The sequence below is a fragment of the Bombus bifarius genome, unplaced genomic scaffold (assembly GCF_011952205.1).
Source record: "Bombus bifarius isolate JDL3187 unplaced genomic scaffold, Bbif_JDL3187 scf7180000008208, whole genome shotgun sequence".
Lineage (NCBI taxonomy): Eukaryota > Metazoa > Arthropoda > Insecta > Hymenoptera > Apidae > Bombus > Bombus bifarius.
This window is the reverse complement of record NW_022884511.1, coordinates 464,060-487,279: the sequence shown is the minus strand read 5'-3', so window position 1 is coordinate 487,279 and position 23,220 is coordinate 464,060. Positions and strand designations below refer to the sequence as shown.

General features: G+C 38.5%; 1 protein-coding gene across 12 annotated transcripts in view; it reads right to left on the bottom strand.

The window, feature by feature from the left end:
* LOC117210636 overlaps positions 1 to 23,220 on the bottom strand; it is a 72,756-nt gene that overhangs the window by 16,773 nt on the left and 32,763 nt on the right. For 7 of the 12 annotated variants that reach the window (XM_033453836.1, XM_033453840.1, XM_033453846.1 and 4 more), the window contains 4 exons: positions 7,307 to 7,550; positions 4,752 to 4,972; positions 3,123 to 3,327; positions 116 to 472 (listed from right to left, as the gene is read on the bottom strand). In XM_033453836.1, the coding sequence (XP_033309727.1) occupies positions 116 to 472; positions 3,123 to 3,327; positions 4,752 to 4,972; positions 7,307 to 7,550 (1,027 nt within the window). The remainder of the gene's footprint in view (positions 1 to 115; positions 473 to 3,122; positions 3,328 to 4,751; positions 4,973 to 7,306; positions 7,551 to 23,220) is intronic. The other 5 variants (XM_033453841.1, XM_033453843.1, XM_033453838.1 and 2 more) reach the window with 4 other exon arrangements.

The window sequence follows — 23,220 nt, the reverse complement described above, 5'->3', positions numbered from 1 at the left end:
GTATGATGGGAACGCGACCGAACGTGTTCTTTGTTGACGAATGTTCGCAATTGTACGTGTTCTCTTGTCTGATGTCGTTTGCTTTTGATTTTCCGCTAGGCGAGCAGCAACTCACCGCGGTGATGACGTTGCTGTTGCTGTGGTTGTTGTTGATGGTGAAGCTGACGATGATGTTGATGATGGTGATGGTGATAATTGAGTGTGGAGGACGGTGATGGACCAAGACTATCGCCGCCACCTAGCTGTTGTTCATATTGTTGGTGCTGCTGGTATTGACCATCGTCGTGTGTTGGTGTCAAATCCCAGAAAAGGCCGGAAATCGCGGAATCGACGCAGCTGCATGACTCGGTGGCTGTGACGTTGCATCCGGGACAGCAGTCGGTTTCCGTGGCCAAACTCATCGGTGTCTCCGGCGATTCCGCGGGTCTCATGCCAACGAACGAGCTCTCCATCCAACACAGCTTCACGCTCCCTTCGAGGAGAAGTTTCATTTCATTAGATGCGGCATGAAGAAGCCAACGGGGCGAGCGCGGTGTGTGTTCTTTTGGGTAGCTTCTTTTACGATCGATCCGCGATTCCTTTCTGGGAAAACGACTACGGGTAACACAGCAAAACATAGTAACGGCATAGAACTCTACGGACGTAGCAATTCGTAACAATTCGTAGCAATTCGTAGTTATCTTCTGCAATCGTAACATTATGACTTTGTTCGGTTTAAAAAAGAATTGTGTATTTCCGACTTATTTTATTTTTGTATAAACTGGTTATATACTAATAACACACGAAGTTAGCAGTTCGGCAGTTCGAGTATTGTTCTTAAACACGACACAAATCTCTGATTAGATCGTGTTAGTCAAGCTCTAACACGTAAGTATTAATCACAACGCAAATCAAGCTGAGCGGATCGGCACACACATATACGTGATCGACAAACCATGTTATGATAGTATGTAGTTAGTGTAACATCGTGGTAAGACGTGAAGGTTTTCGGGGATGTCGCTCTGAGAATTGGACGTCGCTGATGCTTTTCGAGGCGTGTCACGCATTGGACTTTATACACCGAGTTATACGCAACAGGATGAGTAACGTGAACGTAACACGACCAAGATATCGTGTGCATTATAAAAGTATACGAAGTAGTAACAGCTGACCACGTGCGCGTTATCTTCGCACTTCGTTCCCTGTTCACGATGTTTGTTTTAATTTTGTCCTAAGGTCAGACAGAGTAGCGGCTAAGTTCGCTAGCACCGACAAGCGTATATGGAGACAGAGGGGTGTGACTTAAACTTCAGGGTGATCTATTTTCGTAGCAGGACGGCCACGTTGGTACAAAGCTGTCGAAATAGCAACCGACGGTCGGTCGCCTATGTGTATGCATACTTTCGTCGAGACTGTCGCGATTAAAGATGAGGGCAGACCGAGGGAACGGATGACACACGCGGTGGTCGTCGGATGGAAGTCGAGAAATAACCGAGCAGACGTTCCATTCCCGCCCCCCCCCCCCGATTGTACCATCGTTTTTTTCCTCCCTCGCCACGATTCGACCTTGCTTCACGAATTCGCGCGCTAGAAATACAATTCGGTGTCAAGGCTGTCGGTGAACACCATTACGGGAATTTTCGTGGCAATCGTCTTGCTGCTTCGTTGGTTCGCCGATGTCGATCATACGGCAGATCTTCCACTGAGAAGGATTCTTTATGTCGTATCTCGTATGTATCTACGGTATCATCTCGCGAATACCATGAAGAATAATTCCGTTACTAAAATTGATTTTGTGTTTTCTCTCTCTCCCTTTCTCTCTTTCTCTCCCCTTTTACAACTCAGAGTCAGTGTTGTAACTACGAAGACAAAAGTAGTCGTAGGAGATGAGTGGGATGTCTTGGAATACGAGATGTGACAAAGTTCCAAGGCTAACTCTGTTTTCCTCAAAGTTGCAAGAACAAGACAGTATAGCTCGATCTTCCCCTCACCAGCATGCGAAATACAAAGATTGTACATCGAAGCCAAGAATTCCAAAACAGCATCAGTTCACTTCTCGACACTACATGAGTCATTCGTATGACGTTTACCGGATCATTTAGTCTCATTCAAGACTACTCCTAAAGTGGACGTAAATTCACGGGAACCGTCCTTCGAAAATAAAGATTAGCTGCCATCTTTACATTACTTAAATCTCAAAGGAACTACATACTTTGAAGGCGATGACCTGATATTCGCATAAAATTTATATACGTGTCATTTTCGAAATATTACTGTCACACCTCGTACATTTGTAAAATCGTAAGACCGAATTTTTTGTTCGATTGTGATTAATTTTCACGACTGCTCGAAAAGTCTGTGAGATACAGTGGACCGCTTGGTCGAAGAGAAATCTACGCTGTGCAACACGAGGAAAGCGTTTATATACATGTATCTACAGAGTTGGAGTCATTAGAGGAAGAAAGAAGGAGGTTTTTTTTTCAACAGGACAAGAACGAGTGGATTCTCGCATGTTAACGTTAGTAGGAACACCGCGTCGCGACACCTTGAAGATATCCGGACGATGTTGCGGGCACGTGAACCAACGCAGCATTCGCAGAATGAATGAGTCTGCGCGCGTGTGAAGAGGGTACGTTACAGTTTTTAGCCATCAAAGTTTTTGTTGAATGACCGCGTTTTTGAAAGCAATTTTCGTTAGTAAACACGAAACAACCAAGAGAACGAACAAAGACGGAAGAGACAGCCAAGAGAGTTGCTGGTAGTGCTTTGAACTAGCATATAAGAGACACGTCGAATATTATACATATATATTATATATTATATATATGTGTGTGTGTGTGTGTGTGTGTGAGCAGTAACAACGAGCGAAAGAGCAAAATTTATTTCACGACATTCCGATCGGGAGTTAGGTAACAATACAGTGACAAGACGTGTAAGAACAGTAACAAGAGAAACCCAGAGACAGACGAAAGAAGAGAGGCGTCTAGGTCACAGAGTAAAGATGCAGAGACAAAGAGAAGAAATTCACATCAACAGATCAGGAAAACTCAAAATTACCTTTGTCGTAGAGAGTAAAAGTAGTAATGGTGTAGTGGTGGTGGTGGTAGGATGGTTTTTTTTGGCAGGGGTTGTTTAGTGCTCACCTCTGGGGCTGGTCGACCTTGCTCCGCCCCTGTCGTCCCAGTCTTCAGGTCGAGGTCGAGGCGACAGCCTGCCACCTCCACCAACCTCCTGACCGCTTTGCACGTAGTGCACAATGGCCGAGGTTACCTCCTTTATCGAGTTCCTTACCTCTAGCTGCTGATTCGTTGTCTGCTGCTGTTGTTGTTGCTGTTGTTGTTGCTGCTGCCAACAAAAATTTCGCTTTTATTACTCTATACCTTTTTCTTATGTTTTTCCATTCTGAAGTTTAATCGAAATATATCACTTAATAACCAGTTAATATTGAATTATCGAATCATGTTATCATCAATTAAGTAACTACGATAATAACTCGATATATTTGAAGAGCTATAACGGAAGTCTCGATATCAAAAAATGTAATTCGATATTAATTATTGTATATAGAGCTATACACGATTTTACGCAGACAATTAATCATTGTTTAAACATTCATTATTGATATAACAACTAGAAAATAACGCAGTGTCGAGTGTTATGAACTAATAATCTGTTATTCACGAATTACAAAGTTTCCTCGACCGAAACCTTTATATTAGCAATTATCTTTCGATAGCATTATTCAATGCTGTGTTCGCTTTTCGTTGTAAAACTCAACTTCATATTAGCGAAATTTTCATTTAGAGTTTTTTAATCTCACCGAATTATCAATGCTAGAAAATAGAGACACAAAATACCTTGTACAAAGCGTTGCTAAAAATAAAGAATGTCGCATATCGACATATCTTTGTCAATAAATGCAAATAGCTTGGAAGAACAAATTTAATAAAACTCTAAACGCGCACATTGTTCTAATTTCCAATAAATTTCCAAGATTATTTTCAACAGATTTTAACGTTCGTGAGAAAAAACATTTTCGCGGAAAAACTATTTTTTGGTAACGAAAAGCTGATTAAAAGTTTGAAAAGTAGGACAATGTTCGCGGCGTGGTTCGACCTTGGGGCGGAGGGGTTGTCTGTGATTCGGATAACAGTCAATTTGTACTCGAGTTGTAAAGGTCACGAGACGTCAGAATGTGGATTTCTGCCAAAATTTCTAATTATAGAGAAATCATTGCATTTGCGCGCTGTCTGCACAAATTAAAAATAAATTGGACAAAGGAAAAGCGAGATGGACGTAGGCGAGGTAGGGGTCACTCACGGTTCGAGGCTAAATGTCGCGGATTTGGGAACGATTATTCGACCGAGGAAATTCGACTAATCATCTCCGACATATTTACATCGTAAATGCAGATTTACTTCTGTTATAAATGATGAAAATATCAGTAGTATGATTATTTTGGATCTGACAACAATTTCAGAAAATGATAAATACGATAACATTAACGTCAAATATTCGCAAATAGTTACTATCATATTTTTAAAGTAGAAAGAGAATAGTTTGATCTATTACATATGTGGTAATGAAAAACGAACAACATTTTTATTAGAAAATATTACCTAAATAAGATATATTTTAAATGTATCGAATAGTAATTGTAATTTTTTAAAAGTAAAGCTGGAAAGCTGCTATGAAACGTTAAAGTTGCAATGTTAAAGAAACATGGCCGACAATGGTGTAACATGAGACTTTCAAGGTTTTTTAATACGAACCTTGTTTGCTGCTTGCAACTGGGGAAGAATACCCTGAGCAAGACGTTCTGCCGGTGTTCGTGGGTTCGTTAGTCGTTCTTGAGAACGCCAGCCCAAGTACGGCTGTCGATGATTGAAAGACGACCTTGTTGAACTCGCTGGCGAACTTCCGGCACTGTTTAGCAGGCTGGTACTCCATCTTGAGAATACAGGTGGCGTGGGACTTGGACTAAGAAGGGCACCTAAACAAATTTATCGGAACGTATTAACACGTAGTCGCAACATCTTGCATAGATTTCCTTATTCTACTTTTCTGTCAAAATATGGCTGATAAAATTTGAGACACCTTGTGCAACGTTCCCAAACTTGCTGATCAGATCCTGTAAAACAATTCGTATATTCGATTCTTAGAACTGAACAGTTGTCAACAAATACAAATAAATATAGACGTAATTATTATGGTAATACCCCGATACGGTGTTGGCGTCTTGACTCGTTTTACAAGCGAGTTTGTTACTTGATCCGGATTTGAAATGGATTATGTTGGAAGACTTTGATCGATGGTTTTGCACGTTGAATAATACGTTGCCCGGGAACTTTTCAGCGACAGAATAAAAGCTTGACAGCTGTCTTACATTGACGTTACCAGCGAGCTGTTACGAAGGTATTTGAGCTCGATGTTACTGGGAGTGAAACACGTTTTGTGTATGCTCCCAGGGATAGGCGTAGCAATTCCATTCCTTTGTTCTTGGTGTCAATTAGTAGAGAGACTTTAGAAAAAACTTGAGGTAGTCGGTAAATATTACTGGGTAAAAATAATATTGCAAATTTGTTTCTTCGAATGAATGTAGCCTCTCATATAGCAAAAATAGGGTTAAGAATAACGTTAAGATATGGCAATTCTATTTTTAAGCTTCTAGAAACATCAAACTAATTCTGTAAAAACTAAACTCTTTTTAAAATCTAAACTTTAACTTTCACAATGAACAAGTTATGCGAGAATTTAAAAAATTTATCTCAAATTATTTAGAAAGATTTATATCATCAGGTCTGTATTTAAAAAAAAAACATAATAAAAAAAGAATTTCGTTTGTCAATTACGAGTTTTCTTAAGATCAGAAGGAACAACGAAAATCAATACGAAAGATGCATTAACAATCGAAAGAAGAAGGGAAGAAGAGGGGAAGATTAATAAAATTTATAATCTTTTAAAAAACTACAAAAGATAATCTTCCATAAATCTGTTAAAATCAAAACTGCCGAGAGCATGGTGAATCGTGGTCAGACGTCATTTAAAAAAAGTGTCTCAACGAACTTTGCCCTTTTCAGACTACCAACCGAGCATCAGATCCGCGCCAGCAGCTCATGTTGGCACTAGCCCTTTAAATCTGGTAATTAGAGCCCTCCCTTAACAAATCGCATTCTCTCGTTAGAAACGTCCTTGAACGTTTCCCAGCCACCCTGCGAAAGAAGGGATCTGCGCTGCTATTGCAGTCAGCCAACAACGTGGCGGGATACACCTCGACTTTGTCGTTAGCAGACGACTACCCGGCAAGGCCGAATTAATCGAGTTAACCTACCCTGCTAAATTTATTAGCCACTTCCTATTAGCAGTTACTCACCGTAGCCAGAGAATATCCGCGAGACTATGTCGCTTGAGAAGCGAAAGAGATGCAGACACGAGGATAAATGAAATTGGCCGATACTCGGCTCTCGTTACGTGCTAATTTCGGACGTTGCTCGCCTTTTCATTCGAAGAAGAGTTCGATTTGCTCGGTATTGCGCCGTTTCATTGCGAATCGTTCCCAATGGGCAGCTATTGTGCCCTCTTTTTCTTTCGCTCATAACATTTCGAAGAACTTGATATCAACTTTTGGCTACTTTCCGTTCGTATTAAACTGTTTTCCAACTGCAGTGAGGAGATCGGGGAGAAGTTTCTGTCTTAGGGGCAAATAAAATGTGAAGCGAGAAAGCAGAAAGAATTAAATTAAAGATAGGAAAGGAAATTAAGAAAAAAAGATATGTAATGTTTGGTAAGCACGTATTCACGAATTCCTTTATACTAACATAAAGCATCGTAAAGAACTGCATTAAAATTTGTGGTATTCCAGATATAATAAATACTACGTTTAATATTCTTTGGTTTCTTTTTACAGCAAAAGAAATTGTATATCTCAAGGAAGATTGTGAGAAATTATATTTGTTATGTCTGAAGCGTTAAGAGAATCTTCTTTAGGAGATCCTTATACCAGTCAATGTTATATAATTTCAAAGCAAGAGCCATTAAACTCTCTCGCAAAAAAGAGCTTTTACGGAGTAATATCTTTAGAAGTCTGTATTCACTTCTGAATAATCGTGAATAAATATTCAAAAGATGTTGCACAAAGTAATATTGAGCTCTGTGATATATAATCTTAAAGCTTTGTGCCTTAATGTTTGTTCACGGCATTTGAGGACTCGTACTCGAGTGTTTGTTCATTTATTTTTCTATAATCCTCAGAAATATCTTAAATAAAAACGAACAAACTCACGAACAAGAAAGATTAATATAAAAAGATCATTAAGGGGATGCTTACCTGTAGTCGGCTGTCTATTGGAAGACGATGAAAGGGACGAGAGGGAAGTGGTTTTCGAGCCCAATGCACGCCATCCTCCGTGTTGCGACGCGTCGGAGTGCCTCTTTAAGCGGAAACCATCGCGAGCCGCGGGAGAATTCTTGTACCAATCCGGGACGTTCAGTCGTTGCAGAGACCTCTGCACTCTGAGTTCGTGCTCGCTGGGCACGCGTTCGCCAACTTTCTGCAACTCGTTCTCCGGCGGCTGTAAAGTAACAATTTTTTTTCATCAGTAAATTCGTGCAATTATTCCTACTTTATAATCTGGAGAATTTACAATTTCTTTTCATTATAAGCAGAGGGACGATTTGAAACAATTTAAAATTTGCACTGTGTTACAGATGTGGCAGCAAAAAATTACTATGAATTTTTAAAAATATACTGTGAATTTTACGTAGATATACCGTGTAAACATACCAGCTGAAAATTTACATACAACGTTGAAATTATTCGCTCTAATTTATTCAATTATTCTTAGCAAAATACCCTATTAAACATATCCCATATATTAAACGTGAGAACCTCGCGATCCTGTTTATGACTTTCATGATACGTAATTCACGTTCGAGTAACGTAATCGTTGTTTTTCGATGAGGTCTTTTTTCTCACAATTGACTATAATGAACGAAAGCAACATGTATATATAATCTGTCTCTATTACATGCTTGAATTTCTTGCCCGTTAAATATTTTGCAATTCTATTAATATATTACTGAAAAGGTGCACGTTGTTTCGAAGCACAAAAATCATTTTAAATTCCGTGGAGCATTGCTCCATCTTCTACGAAATTTTGTAAATTATATTCAAGCTCTCCAGTAATATCTTTTGCTACAATACTTTATGTCGTAATTTAAAAACAGAAGAATACTACAGAATATTACAGATATTACGTAAGACCTTACAAAACTCTTTGAAATTACATAAAGTGAGGGTGTAAAGTACTACGAATAAATATGTAACATTTCTGCTATGAATAAAGTTACCTGCTTATATAATATTCTTATAGTACAATAATTTCGATAGAACTTTTGCTCTCTTTTAGATTTTAGTACAGGAGAAGTAAATAAATGTTGAAATACATTTCATGATATTAGATTGAATATTAGATTTAGAATAGTCAAATATATATATATTTAATATTAAATAAATATAAATATATGAAACACGTAGTTTCTAAGCGTATACAACGTTAGAAATTATACAGAATTAAAGACACGAATCGATGGCCCAACACATCATGGTCAAACGACGCCAGGGAAGTAATCAAGGCCGACTGAAATATCCAATACGCACTCATTGGAAAGCACTACTCGGGAGAATAACCGTTTAAAAGCGTTTTCCAATGTCACGGAGCTTGCGTGCTAGGGCGGATGAGCGCGCGGAAAATGATCGATCAATTTTCCTGCTGGAAATGCGGGGGCGTAGCTTCGGTAGAATGAGGCAACCTCATAGGATACCTGCGTTGAAGGCCAAATGAAAGGTAGAATGAAATCGTCGATTGTGATTCCCGTGTGGGAAGCGCATGGAAGTCAAGCGATTTTAAATAAGGTCAGATGGTTCTTTGCGGTTTATGTTTTTATATAAACCCTGGAGCGAAACTGAACAATAAAATAATGTTTTCTGTATGTGACTATGTATGTTGGCATGATTGTTTCCTCGCAATTTTTAAAATACTTTGTTCGCATATAGGAACTCGAATATCTACATATAATTAATGAACAAATATCTGATTAATACAAGATAACATTTAAATCGAACTTGTTGATCATTTGTGTCTTTTGTAGAGATACTTAAAGACTTTAGATACTTGAAATATAGCTTCGCCCAGTTGCATGAAGCAGTCTGTATCATATCTGTAGAGGTTAAAAGTTAACATTTCCTTCCAAAAAAGCAAGATACATATCTAAATCGTACAGACAACATAAAACTATCTCTCACTATGCTGTGGTATAAATAAATGAACAAATAAATAAATAAATATATATGATTTACAGTCAATAAAATTAGATACGTACAGACCTGTAATGCTGATTCTTCGATGTAATCTTTTAACATTTCTTCAGTTGTTAACGTGTTAAACAAGCTAACAATCCTTTCAAAATCGATCATGGTCTTTAACCTTAACTCGGCTGAAGCTCTCTCCAGTCATACAACGACGTTCGTACGATCGATATGACACGTGAACACGGTTGTATGTTAACTCGGCCATTAGCATTGCCAATGTCTCGTCGTATTTCAATGAATTCGTTCCGAGGGATTGAAAGGTGATCTTAACGCGCCCATTGTAGAGATTTGTATAGGGCATAGGGTGTTGCAGAAGTAAAGACCAACAAACTCTACTATTCCAAAATTTCCAATTTTCTTCTTGATTTAATCTATTATTGTGGTATATTCGATATATTTTTAATATAAGAAATATTAACATTCATCAAAATATTATTATAATGAATATGAAACTTCCAACCAAACACTTTACTTTTACAATACCCTTCCTATTTTTCGTTAACTTTAGATCCACTTTATGGTTAATTAAAAATATCGAATATCCGTCTAACTTATTTAGAGAATAATAATATAATTTTTGTTCGAGACGATACAACGTACAGAAGAAAAAGGATATATCGATGTCAATAAGGAAAAGCGTGAAAGAGACAAAGTCGTATCGAAGCAGCACGCATTCCAAGATAGCATTGTCCTGCACGCACAAGTGAAATGCATAACGACGAGCTCTGTGAGTGTTCGCGTGAAATTTCCATATGGCATACAAAGACGCTAACGGGACCTAATGCCGTTGAAAAACAAAGGATAGACAGAGGAACGCGTGGCAGGCCTACGCACGTCGTGTACTCCTTTGGTTATATTAACGTTCCAACAACGGTTTACCATATGCGTGCTCATGAGAACGGAGAGCTTGCTCGAATGGCAAAAAGTTATTTTCAGCCTGCAACTTCGTCGAACAAACTAACTGGCTGAGACTCTTTCCAGTGACGATCAACTAGGTCGTTTTTACACCATCTTTATATTTTTACGACCCAATCGTTTCCTATTAAATTCATACTGTTAAATTCGAAAAATTTTGTTTGAAAATCTTTCAAAAAGAGTAAAAATTTCCCGTCTCTTCGATGCAAGCGAAACTTCTCCGCAATTAAAGGGTTAATACAACGTATTTTACATAGATGAAAATACTAAATTAAAGACGAGGATCATAATAATTACCAATTCAAATAAGACAGAAAATTTGAAAATTCCACGTAAAGATGAGAGAACGGAGCATCGTTCAAAAAAGGTCAAGGCAAGATGGAAGAGAACGGAAACCAGTATACAGAGATAGAAGGGGATTCTTTCGGCCAATGTATACCTAGTTCTTAAGGGTGACCGCGACGCCCGATGAGAACGGCTTCAACCATTAACGGTCGACAGTTGCTCAATTGCAAAATGAATACCGATTATAAACCATAGTGGATATTGACGTCCATTTGCAATCGTGATCATTGCGGATGCCCAGCATGAACGCGATGAAAAACTGCATACGATCACCATATATAACGAGGGCTATGTTAAGAAAGATAGAAAGAATATATCACACCCACCTAATATTTTACAACGAAAGCCAGCGTGCTAGCTAAAGTTCTTGCACGCGATAGGACGAGACGGTAGTTGGAAACGCTTCAAAGGGAAATTTAATGCGTATGTACTTGTATAGATAGCTATATGTGCCTACGTGTCAACGCGACTACATGTCCGGACGCATTAATTCTGTTACGTTCTCTGGGTCACTTTTGGTCCAATCTCTTTTCTCTATCGTTCGAATAAATTTCGTAAGTTTAAGAAGAATACGAAAAAATTTGTAATTTGTACGTATATATAATAAAATGTACGTAATTTCAAAAATGCTAAAGTTTTTCTTCAAACATTAAAAGGCTTTTGTTTGCTAAAATGAAAGCGATATTTACTTACTAGTAAAGTAAGCGAGCGATTTCGAGGCACGATGAAATGTCACAGTTTCTCGGTAACGCATCGTTCCTCGAAGCTGACGGAATGCTATTGGCAAGAAACGCGGGACACCCGCATTTCCGCGTCTGCGAGCAACGAGCAGCAGTGGTCAGTAAGGCTGAACCACGCTTTCCAAGTGCAACAGTAAGCGTTACGTAATACGCGTTGGCTCGTTTCGAATGTCAGAATATCGGGGGCTGACACGGTGACAGACAGTAATTTCAATTACTTTACGACGTACTTTGCGCTGCGCGTCTCTGCCGTGTCTTTTTCTATTCTTACGCTCCCCGGTTGGCATCCGTGTCGGCAATTGACGCAAATTAGGGGAAAGCCACGTTAAAGACAGACGCTACATCCGCCATTAGAGCGGCCAAAGACCTCGCTGATGGCTTCTACGCCGCGGTAAGTAAGTACATGTGCATCCGCGATGCTTCGCGACGCCTGTCTTGCATTTGCGCCGCTTTGCCATCTTCTCAGGGACCATAATGTGCCGGATATGTATTGCGTCTCGAGGATGCTGCTCGCCATTGTGCTCTAAATTTGCTTCACCATCCGATCGAGGCGAATCGATTGGACGCTGATATTATCGAAGCCTTTAAAGTTGGTTTCCAAGCGTGTCCGCGAAGGTGCTGGGCACATACACGACTGCTCACAAGTATCCGGATAGTTTGGTTAATTTTTTTTGGTAACGATACGTGAATGTTACGAAAATATACAACGTGCCTCATAGTTTAACCACCTAAACTTTGTCAATATATTCCATGGGTATAGTGGAGCAAAAAATATTATAGAGCGCACCTGTATCGATATTGTTATTAGGTTGATAGCATCAATTAAGGGCTAATGTCGCTCAGAGGTTGCGATAACTTTGTTCAAAGTCGATGCGACTAATTTTACGGTCCATTAATGCGAAAGTCTTTCACGTTCGAGGCACGACGTAGCAATAAAGCAAGTTCGAAGCAACACGTCAAAGGGGACGAAGCGGTTCATTTTGCGAAGCGAAATCATTTCTTAGAAGCAAAGTGGATGGTAACGAGTAAACAGCCTAGTGAAGTTACAGCTCGCACCGGTGCGGCGAAAGTTCAACGAACGCTTCTTTCTCCGCTTAAACTTTTTGCGTTTACTCGCGTCTTATTCGGGCTTGAGAAGAAAGAATATATTATAGTTCGTCGGATAGATGAACGATTAGGTTACGATTAGGAATTTTCTACCTATAGATCATTGAAGAAAACTTTTTACATGTGTACAAAAGTGCGTATAGACGTATCGTCTTCATAATTTTATTTAATTCTATAAGAAGAAGCTTCGTGCTTTGATCCGTACAAGCAAAGTCAGAGAAAGAGAGAAATAGATGTTAGATTTTCAGACTGATAGAAACTAAAGGAAAAATTGTTTCTCCTTGTGTTTGAATCCAAGGAATTAATTGCGTGAGTCATTTGGCAGAATCACTCAAGTACCGTATTTACCTTGTAATGATGTAAGAAACTCTATACGCATATTTTGTCGATTCTGATGCAAGTCACACGCAGCCTTATTTAACCGCATATTTCACTCGCATGTATCACACAACGATAGCTCAGTAATTATGGTAAATATCAGCTTTCTATTTGCAAATACCTATGGTGATTGATCGCTGCGCAATATGCTTCAATGGATACCATATGAGGTCGCAGAAGTGTCGGCAGGAAAAAATTTAATATAGCCAGGGATGTATCGAAGGCGTATCGATCGTACGACCAACTAACGCACGCAGCAACTTTACGACCAAGTATCTTCTACGTGAGTAACATTCATTTCGAAATGCTCGAGGTTGAATCGTACAATATAAATATATATATATATATATGTTGAGTTCAATGTGGAATTACACTGAGTGACGGAAGTGTAGATATTTAAAGTGAAAATTAGATAGCAAAAATACAAAGAAATAGTTGAAGTATGTAATCTGAGAAAGTAAACATTTTATGACTATACGTCTGTAGTTAAAATTGTTAATTAAAATATTAGTTCTCAAAAATAGTAGATGTTTCGTCCGTATCGTAAAGCTACGGTCATTAATAAAAGTCAAAGGGGAATGAAAAAATCCGTAAATTCCACCGTAATGGGGGATCAATGGCGGTGTTACGCGCCCCTAGTGTATGCGACACTGCACGTGGCAACGCTAGCTGTAGTTGTAGTTGCACGTGGGCTGAAAGCCCAAGAGCGCCCACACATTACGGATTCTCATTCGGCCTTCGAGGAACATACCTACGTGGTATTCACACTTGCCACTTTCACGTGTACGTCCTGCCCACTATACCTAGCTCCTGTCACTTTATTGCTAGCATTGTACTCGGCAAGTTACAAAAAGTAATTTCGCAAAAATAGGCGGAGGAAAACGTTGTTGATGGCTTGAAAAATAAGCATAGAAATTAAAATACCCACCCAAATCATTCTTCGTTTCAATTTGGAATATCTCGATTTGTCTCAATCAGTTGAAACGGCGCGAAATCAATATTTTCCTTAAAATCCTTGTGTAAATTTTAAGGAATATATAGACTTGGTAGCAATTTCGTTATACATAATTTGTGCAAATTTTAAAGATCTTCTGACAACTCGATCAAAGTTGTACAAAATAATCTTCCTTTGTGACTTTCTCAATCATGCTTTCTCATGACTTTCAGTATGTATTTCTAACTTGCTTAGAAGATCTGCGCCAAGAACAACTCGTTAACTTGGAAATTTCATCCGTTTTTCGAACAATTCCACGGCATGATAACGACGCACGCTGGCTGTACGTTGAAAGCTATTCAAAAGGAGCGCGTCCCTTTGTCGAAGTCGCTCTCCTCGCGAGTCGTTCCGTCTACCGACTGCTTTCTGTATCCGATAGATTCGACCCAGTTCTCGTCCCATATTCTGGGGCTGAGCTGAGTCTTCTTCATTGAAGGGTTACGAGGTCAATTATTTAATCGGAATTATCTTCCCAAGAATAAGAATATCGCAATTGTGAAATACATAAAACTGAATGTTCGATGTCTGAAACGCAACGAAAATGTAATACCCTAAGTAAGACTAAAGACACATAACCGTGATCCAAACCGTCGAACCTTTCTCTGAGTTCCTTTCACCTGACAGGTGCAGCCGCGTGTAATGGCTGATGTGTGCACGCAAGTGCAGGTGCAGAGATACGAGTCGATTCGTAGCGAGGTACGGAAAAGGCGGCATGATTTCGTTGTGGCTTACGCGAGACGAGATAAATGGCTGTTGGCTAGGCGCAGCAGCGTTTCGCAAACAAAACCGGAAATTTGGCCCGCCTTCCGACCGGTGAGCAGTTCTGCAACATCGTCGAAGGACGAGCATACGTATTCATAGAATTGCCAGAACTTTCATGCTAGACAGTCGGAAGCTGCTTGTCCGAGCTGGCTCGTTATCGTTTCTTTTTTAGGCATCCGAGATACGAAAAGTATGCCGATTTGAGATAAATTGTCGAAGCTGACAAGAAAATTTTCTATAAGTAAAGACTGATTTAGTCACTGGTGAAAAATCTGGTGGAAGTAATAAAAAATGCATTATCGTGAAAAAAAGTACTCACATAGTGGAGAATCGCTAGATTGATCGAGGATATCTATATTTATATAAGCTATTACAAAGAAATGATCTAAGGTAGGTGGTTCTCAACCAGTTGTCAACCAGTTGTCAACCAGTATATAACACGCGAGAGGTAGTTGAATGATACGTAGATAATTTGTAAAATACACACAACACGTAAACTACACTAACAACGGAGCGTTTTCAATTACTGAAATATGTATTTATGATAAGACAAGGACATCGTTACAACGTTATAACGATGCAACTGCGCAGTTGTGCAAACAAAGCAACCTTTTCTCCTTTAATTAGCGAATAGAACATTCGAGCTTCGCAACACACTTTAGAAATGAATTATTGAATTTATAGAAGTAAGCACATTGCGATCTATAACAGGCTGATACACGTAATTAGAAATGTTGAAACGAATCTGACAGAAGAAATCTAGAATCATAAAGTGTCCAAGCAGAAGTCCAACGTTAGCAGGTGTTTTTGTGGGAGCCTTCGGCATTCCTAACTAGTCTGAAGTTTAATGATCTCCGTTTCGCAAGAGCAAAAGACCTACGCATGATTTGTAAGGAACATACAGAATTACTATATAAATCAAGCGTGTTTATCAAAAGTTTAAACAGAATTTTGCAAAAAAAAGTTCGTTAACAAGGACAATATGATATACGACAAGAGTGATTCCGACAAATTCTATAAAATTTATTGTTACTTGTTAGAGAGAAGAATAAATTACAAACACAAAGAGAAAGACGTCGATAGATTAAGAATAAAACATATAAAAAAAATTAGTTTTCGTACTAATTTATCTCCAACTTAAAATTATGTCGTTCTCACAAAATGCGATGTTCTCGTCATTATCATTATTGACGATGTATTTTCCACATGATACAAGATAGAACTCTTTGAATTCTATTTTGAACAACCTCGTCCCATTCATCGATCAATATCTCTCGCTAAAGTCTGCCTAAAACACCGACGACGACCTTTTTTTTCGCTCAAAGAAATTCATGTCAGTCGCGGCAAGGTACATACAAACGTACGAAAGAGCGTTCCTAACGAGCGGAGCCACTCGTGGTCGAGCACGAAACAACCGACACTTTACTTGTGCTTTGCACGAAAATCAAGCCGGAGACCGGAGATTAACGGCGCGCGTAACGCGAATACTTCCGTGCCGACATCATCATCCATGAACGCGTCATTCAAATAAGCTGCCTGTCACGTTTCGACTTGATAACCGTCAACTTTATTCCATTCAGAGCTTAATCTCGAGGTTCGGTGAGAAATGCTCGCACTCACATTGTCTGCATTCAGTTAGTTCACGTACTTGCCACGTGATAATCACAGGACGATCACCTTTAAGCTCATGCGACTTGTTGTTTCTTTCATGATTTATTTGGATGTAAATATTATAGTTTTAAACGTAAGTATAGAATTAATAATTTAATGACGATATTGCAAACAGATTTAAATGACTCCGTTAAAAAGAAACTGCAGTTGTACTATCTCGTAAATACACCTACAGTTAGCTATAGTACAGTAGAATTTGTGAAACAACGTGATAAAGCTATGACCTGGTTCTTAAGAATAAGAATAAAATATTAATTATTCTTAAAAATAAGTAGGTATCTAAAAAAAAAGTAGGTAATCGTCCCGTAAGTAGGTAAAATGATTTATCTTAAATAAAATGTTATTTGTTGATACTGTAATTTGTTGTTTGTTGGAGTCATAAAGTCATTATTACACCTAACATCATATTTGTTTTTATCCAAAAGTTAATTCTTCTATACCTGCATAACTATATCGCGGCGTACAGGAACCAGAACACATACTTGTGTATGTATACATAAGTGTAAGTCCAACACCGAGTTATCCCGACTCGACTGCCAGTGTTCGCCGATCAATACGGCATGCCTGAAGAACAAAGAGATCAGAAAGGAGGAAAAGAGAAAAAGAGATAGTACAGTATTGTTAAATCAGTGGATACCAGCACTAGGATATGGCACTTGAAATCGTCGATTTCAAACTCTCTCCTATGCCAACCATTACGCCGCCAACCAACATACAAAAAATATTCTTCACTTTCGAATGCACCAGCTGCCTCTTGTAAATCGACCGTTTACCCCTTTGAATTCGATAAGATCAGCAAGCTGCTGGGAATACCCTTTTCTGAGCAACGAAAGTCAATCTTTTTTAATATCCTGGGATGAGTTCACTGAAATTCCACAGAGAGAACTATGAAGCGATTGATCACGAGCCGAGTGAGGAAAAAGTGAAAAATGGCAGGCGTTTATTTATGAATTCCAACTCTAAATATTTTCTTTCCTTGTATCCATATTGCATATTATTATAACAGAAAGTTGGGAAAGTTTCTGTCTAAAGTTTGGTTACCTAAATACCGCACAACTGAATTAATGTTACCACTACAATTTTACAAGTCATAGGTTATAAGTAGGCTACGAATGTTTATGCAAATGTATGTTTTTCTAAAGAAATGGAATGTAAGCAAGACGAATGCCTACATAAGTAATTTTCAAGAGTTATTAAAGCATCGCGTTTTTGCATCTGCATAGTTTAAAACTTATTTGCACACGAAAATTCACTCGCGTTTATAGTCTTCTAATTAAAAAGGCTTGGATAGAAGTGATTCCACTTGCCATTACGCGTAATTTTTAGTTTTTAAACTCTCTAAAAGCATCCACTCGTATTTCTTTCTATTTCTTCAAACTTTTAGCATAATTACAACGAAAAAGCACGCGAATGTAACAGTTTTCCACGCAATTTATCACAAAAGATTAAAATTTAAAAAAAGGACCGTCTCAGAATTCTTTATACCGTATCTGTATCATATCATATATCCGAGGATGCAGCTTTAATTTCTTTTTTTATTATATCGACGATTTCTCTCTTTTCCCGGTCAGCAAGCTCCCGAGGATATAAATTAAATTTTCCTCGCTCATATAAATTTAATACAATCTTTATTTCAGCAATCTCTGTTTCTTTTTTAAAAGAACTAACTCTAAAAGATGACGATCAGTTTGAATAGAGGAACTTCCCGCGACATAACAAATGCGCCAAAATTGGAAACATTTAGGTAGAATACACGTAATAACAAAATTTTCGAGTCTCAATACTTTTGTCCCGACGAAAACGGATTTCTATGTGTATTTTACCTTTTTTTTTTTTATTACGGATATTTTTAAAATTCATGATCCATGATGCACTTAAACATTAGAGTCGATGGTTATATTTTACAAAAAAAAAAAAACTAAATGGAGAATCACAGTCTCTACGAATTTACAAAGAATTTTGCACGAAAATGCCAGCTCCGCTAATACTTTTGTTTGGTACGGTACATATATACAATTCAACAATCAGTAATTTGAGGTAATCGAGTTAATATATTGAAAAAGAGTTGTAAGTGTACGAACAACATCTAGCGTGCGAATTTATTTCAATCAAACGAATAATATTACAGAAAAACCTGCCTAATATTTGGTTCCGCCGAACGAGATCTTAAATCACCAGAAAGGACTCACGAAACGTCCCATTTTTCCGTGGATCGAACGAGATTGCCTCACCCTAAGCGACATCAGCTGCTTCCTATTCCTCTGCCTCTATTCTTCCCAACAGTCAGAGCGAACAGTAAACGCGTAGGGTTATCGACCCGTAGCCTCGGAGGTCGAATTCCTGGCTTTTCTTCCTCTTTCCACAGAGATCACGCTACCAACGGGTCCCTCCCGTGTCACGTTGTCCCTGCTTCCGGCAGAAACAAAAATGGCTGCCGCAGATGCTCAAAGCGTCGTGAAAACGTTCGGTTGTTTGGTTCGATCCGAGGGCGGAAAAACTTACGTAATCGTTTCGACAAGAACGTAGGTAAGCAAGAAACGAGGGGAACAAAAAGGAAAAGGGGTAACAAACGAGCAGCAAGCGACGTTGGAAAAGGCGACCAAAAAAGGGAAAGAAGAGAAGCTGGCAGCGGGCCAAAGTCTAGAGGGCGCCATCGAAGCGACCTCCCAGAAAGAAGGAGAAGAAATATAGAACAGGAATTAATGTTCCCTGAATCTGGATCCCTGGTTGATGCGAATAAGTGGAAAAGGATAAAAACGGGAAGAACTTTTCAGGTTAGTAGATAAGTATTTTCGTATATCAACGTTGTTGCTACTGAAAGTACGTTTCTTCTATTGTTTATTCATGAACATGTATCGCCCATTACTCGCGCGCAGCGAAACCGAAGCAATCGGGCGTTATGCAACTGCGGCAGAGCTCCGTTTATCGGAACGAAATTATAGTTACAGTTAGTGTCAGATTAACTGGACGTCTGCAGATTAAATCCACTTATACCAGATAGAAACAACGTAAGGTTTAAATCAAAATATTTTTTTATAAAGTAAGGTATTAAGTGGTGACACCTATTGATGTGACCCCGCCCAAAAGATCGTACGTATTACATATCTAGAAATCCTCATAAGATGCAAAATCTTAGAGCGTCGAATTGCCAATCGTCTGCAAACCTTGATTAACAATAGGAATCTAAAAAATATGGATCGGTTGAAGTGTTATTTCGATGAATCTCTGAACCATCTTTTTCTTAATATCTTGCACAGATATATTCAAAAGATAGGATTCTCGAAACGAAAAATCGAGGGCGCAAGTTCGTTCAACGCAATTACAAGCATCGCTTAAAATACACGGACCACCGAAGTGGCTCGATCCACGTTAGTGTGAAGCCTTATGCAAGGATGATAATTTCTTCTCGCTCTGTTTATAACGTTCACCGAACATCGATCGATCGAGAACTGCGTGATGGACTAGAAACAAGCACTTTTTCCCCTCGATTCAATTACTTTTGAACAACATTTTCTATTTTTCATCAAACGTGATCTCTTTCTTTGTCTCTTGTTTCGTCTCGTGCCTATTCTTTCCTTGTGTTTCCATCGTGCAGAACTATGACTGAAAAAGAACGAAAAATGGGGGAGTATGAGTAGAAAAGCGCGATTGTACGCGCATCAAAGAGCGTTGTTCGAACGCGGCAGACTCTGTTCGAGGGAAAGTTGTAAAAAGTCTAAAAGAGTAGGCTGGTATCATTACGCGAGATTCGCTAACGCATTCAAAGAGGATGGCGCGAACGAGAATCGAACGAGTAAATTGAAATATAAGTTAGACTAATTAGCAGAAACAGTGTACATGGTGGAAAAATAAGCGTTAAAGGCAGTTAGGACATTCGCGATTTGTTCGCGCAAACGCGAGCGCGAAAAGCGCGTCGGATTTCGAGAGGAAGAGTGCGAATCGTGACAAGTGAAAGTAAATGAGGTAGAGTGTAGAGTAAATGAGACTCCACGCCGAGAGATGAATTCGAAAGTGTTTTCTTCAGTCACTGTCGTCAGCGTAGTTGTTTGCAACGAGTATACGTGCGTTCGTTTGCTTCTGGTGACTGGATTTTGTTGAAATGGGGTTACGTAGTTAGTGCCTGCGAATGACGTTTGGTTATTGAAAGACTTTTTCCCTTTCGACATCATAATACGTTTAGAAAAAAATCAGAAATAGCAAATATTAGATCTATCGAAAAATAATAAGACAATGCAATTTGCATCGCTGTATTGCAGTCTACAATACACTATCGCGTTAAATACGCAATATTTGCCGTAAATATCGTGTACGATTAAAATTAATTACACAACAAAATTAAATTTATATCCCGTTATATTTCTGCCACATGTAACAAACGAGAAGATAAGAGGAACTTTGAAAGTCATGTCGTGCGAGATATACAAAAAGAGTTTCAAAGGCTAATAATTCTCCTCATTTGTCCAATCGTCAAGGAACTTCGTGAATCGAACGATCGAAGAGGATAGCTTCCACGATGCTCGCTCATCATCGATTATAATCTTAGCGTAACCTTATAATTATCGACCCTTATTAAAAATGTAGCTTTCATTTCCACTTCGTCCAATAACTCAAAAGTTTATTACTTCTCTGAATATTAAAAAAATTCAAACTAAAAGAGCAGATTGTAAAAAAGACTAAAAGAGTTTAGCTGATTCCTCGTGACCGCAATTTCTTCAATTGTGTTGAAAATATCGAACGAGATGTAGGATATTTATCCAGAGACGTGTTTCATCGGGTCAACGTTTAGCAAAATAGAGAATCGAATGACCGCCGATCGGTCTTATTAAATGGAGCCGATTTTAACGATGCCATCAAAACGAGCGCGACGAGAAAGTGCCGAGGTCGTCGCGGAGTAATTATATCGGGGGTTGTCCTCATAGTTGCTAGATCGATGCACCTATCTTTTTACGAGTAACAGTAATAGAGTCCGCTGCCTGACTGACGAAGCAGCGGAGCGAACAAGACGTCGTCAACTGGTTCAAACGTCGTTACTGCCTCTACTCATCAACTTTGGTCATCGCCGAAGGCGTTCTTAACCTTTTCAACTACGAGTTTAAAGCTTTAAAGCTCTGTTCACATCATGTCTGACTCGTCGTTCGTGTGATACTTATTTAACGATGCATGTATCATTTTGTTTTATCATCCTTTGCAAATGGATTAAGTAATTTGTAATTTTATTCTATCTTTTCTTCTTTTATAAAGAAATTTGTTAAAATAATTAATAATATACAGAAATTTGTTAAAATAATTTATCCGCAATAGAGAATTTCTATTTCCTATTACATCGGATAAAGGTAACTATCGCCGATTTGACGAAGACCACGTTGTACGTTCTTAATCTAAATTCTCAGCTTCGTTCACAGTCGACTTGATTAGGATCAACAGCGAAGCAAACTGTCCAGAGCAGTTCACGATTGGATCTAGGTGGACGTATTGCGCAATAATGCTCGTTTGCGCGATGCATTTTACTGCGATCAAACTGATATTTAAAGTTATAGAAAGTGTACAGAAAAATAGCGTTTGGCTTACTTTAGAATAGCGTTTGTTAGCCAGTTGCAAATTTGTTTATGGGTTGTTTGAATAATCTTCCGATTTACGCGACTTAGTCGAATACGCACGATGTCGAAATAACGTCTAAATATCTATCTTATTTTTAATTAATTAGTTGCAAGACTTGAATTTGAACATTAATTTTTAACTGGTCAACCGAAGAATTAATCAACAAAGATTATTAAGATTATCAGAGTGGGCAAAATAACCAATTCATATTTTTCATAAAAATAGTTGCATTTTTTTAGATTTAGGTGATTGTTTGTAATACCTATCACTTTGATTTCTTTGCTACGAGTTCAATATTTTAATTGTTGGTAGCTCTGATGTTAAAAAGCATATGACGCTTTACGTCCGGAAGCTCCAAATTGCAATAATGTTCCTTCCTTAAACACCCTGTACGACTTCATATCGCGTATTCAACAATTGTTACTAGTTTGTTTCATACTGCGAAAAGGTTACTTCGATACAAATTCTAAAAGATTTATCTCGCGAATCCGTTCGCGCGAACAACGGCAAAGGTACATACAGGATAAGGCAAGCTATACGTCCGTAATGCTGATGTATGCCCGATACGTTGGCTGAAAGTCGCAGGTAAACGTCGAGATTGTGAAAGTTTTGCTCCGTTTCTTTGGCCAGTCGATAAGGGAAAATGGAGTTTTTATTATCGTTCGATATCAATGTAAAATTTCATTTGAAGCGTAAACTACAACGCGCATGTAAAATGCAAATGTTATGTACCTCGCGATTATCTGACCATGCCGGCTTTAGACCACGTTTTAACAAATTTAAAAGTTTGCGCGTATTGTCAATAAATTATACACGAGTTGGAACTTGCACACACCGCGCTGACCTTGTTGCATTGGATATCGTTTGCCTACAAGATATCGGTCGAGGTATCATCGTCCTATGAAAATGGAAGATATACATATTGTGAGTTTCATAGTATGAAGTAAGTACAGCACAGTGTTGGACAAAATTATAAATTTCGTACGTTTCTGACTTTTTCATTTTCCTCGTTTCTTAAAAGTGATCGTCATCAAAATTAGCATTTGTCGTGAACGAAAGAAATAATATCGTTTGAAAATTCATAGAGATGAACCCAGTTCTAAGAACAAGATCATCCTTTATTATATGTATAACGAGTGTATATACGAAATGCTTTATATTAGTTGCTTTGTATCGTTGCTTTGTTCGACCAGTCTGATAAACCCTTTGATGCAGCCTTGTAAAGAGCAATTAAACTGCATTAACTCTCCCTGGCGAGATATTACTTCTTTGTAATCAATTTCACGACCACGAACCTTGAGCTATCTTCGTGTTACTTTTTATCACATATAATTCTTATACTTCTTTTTCCCAGTATCTAA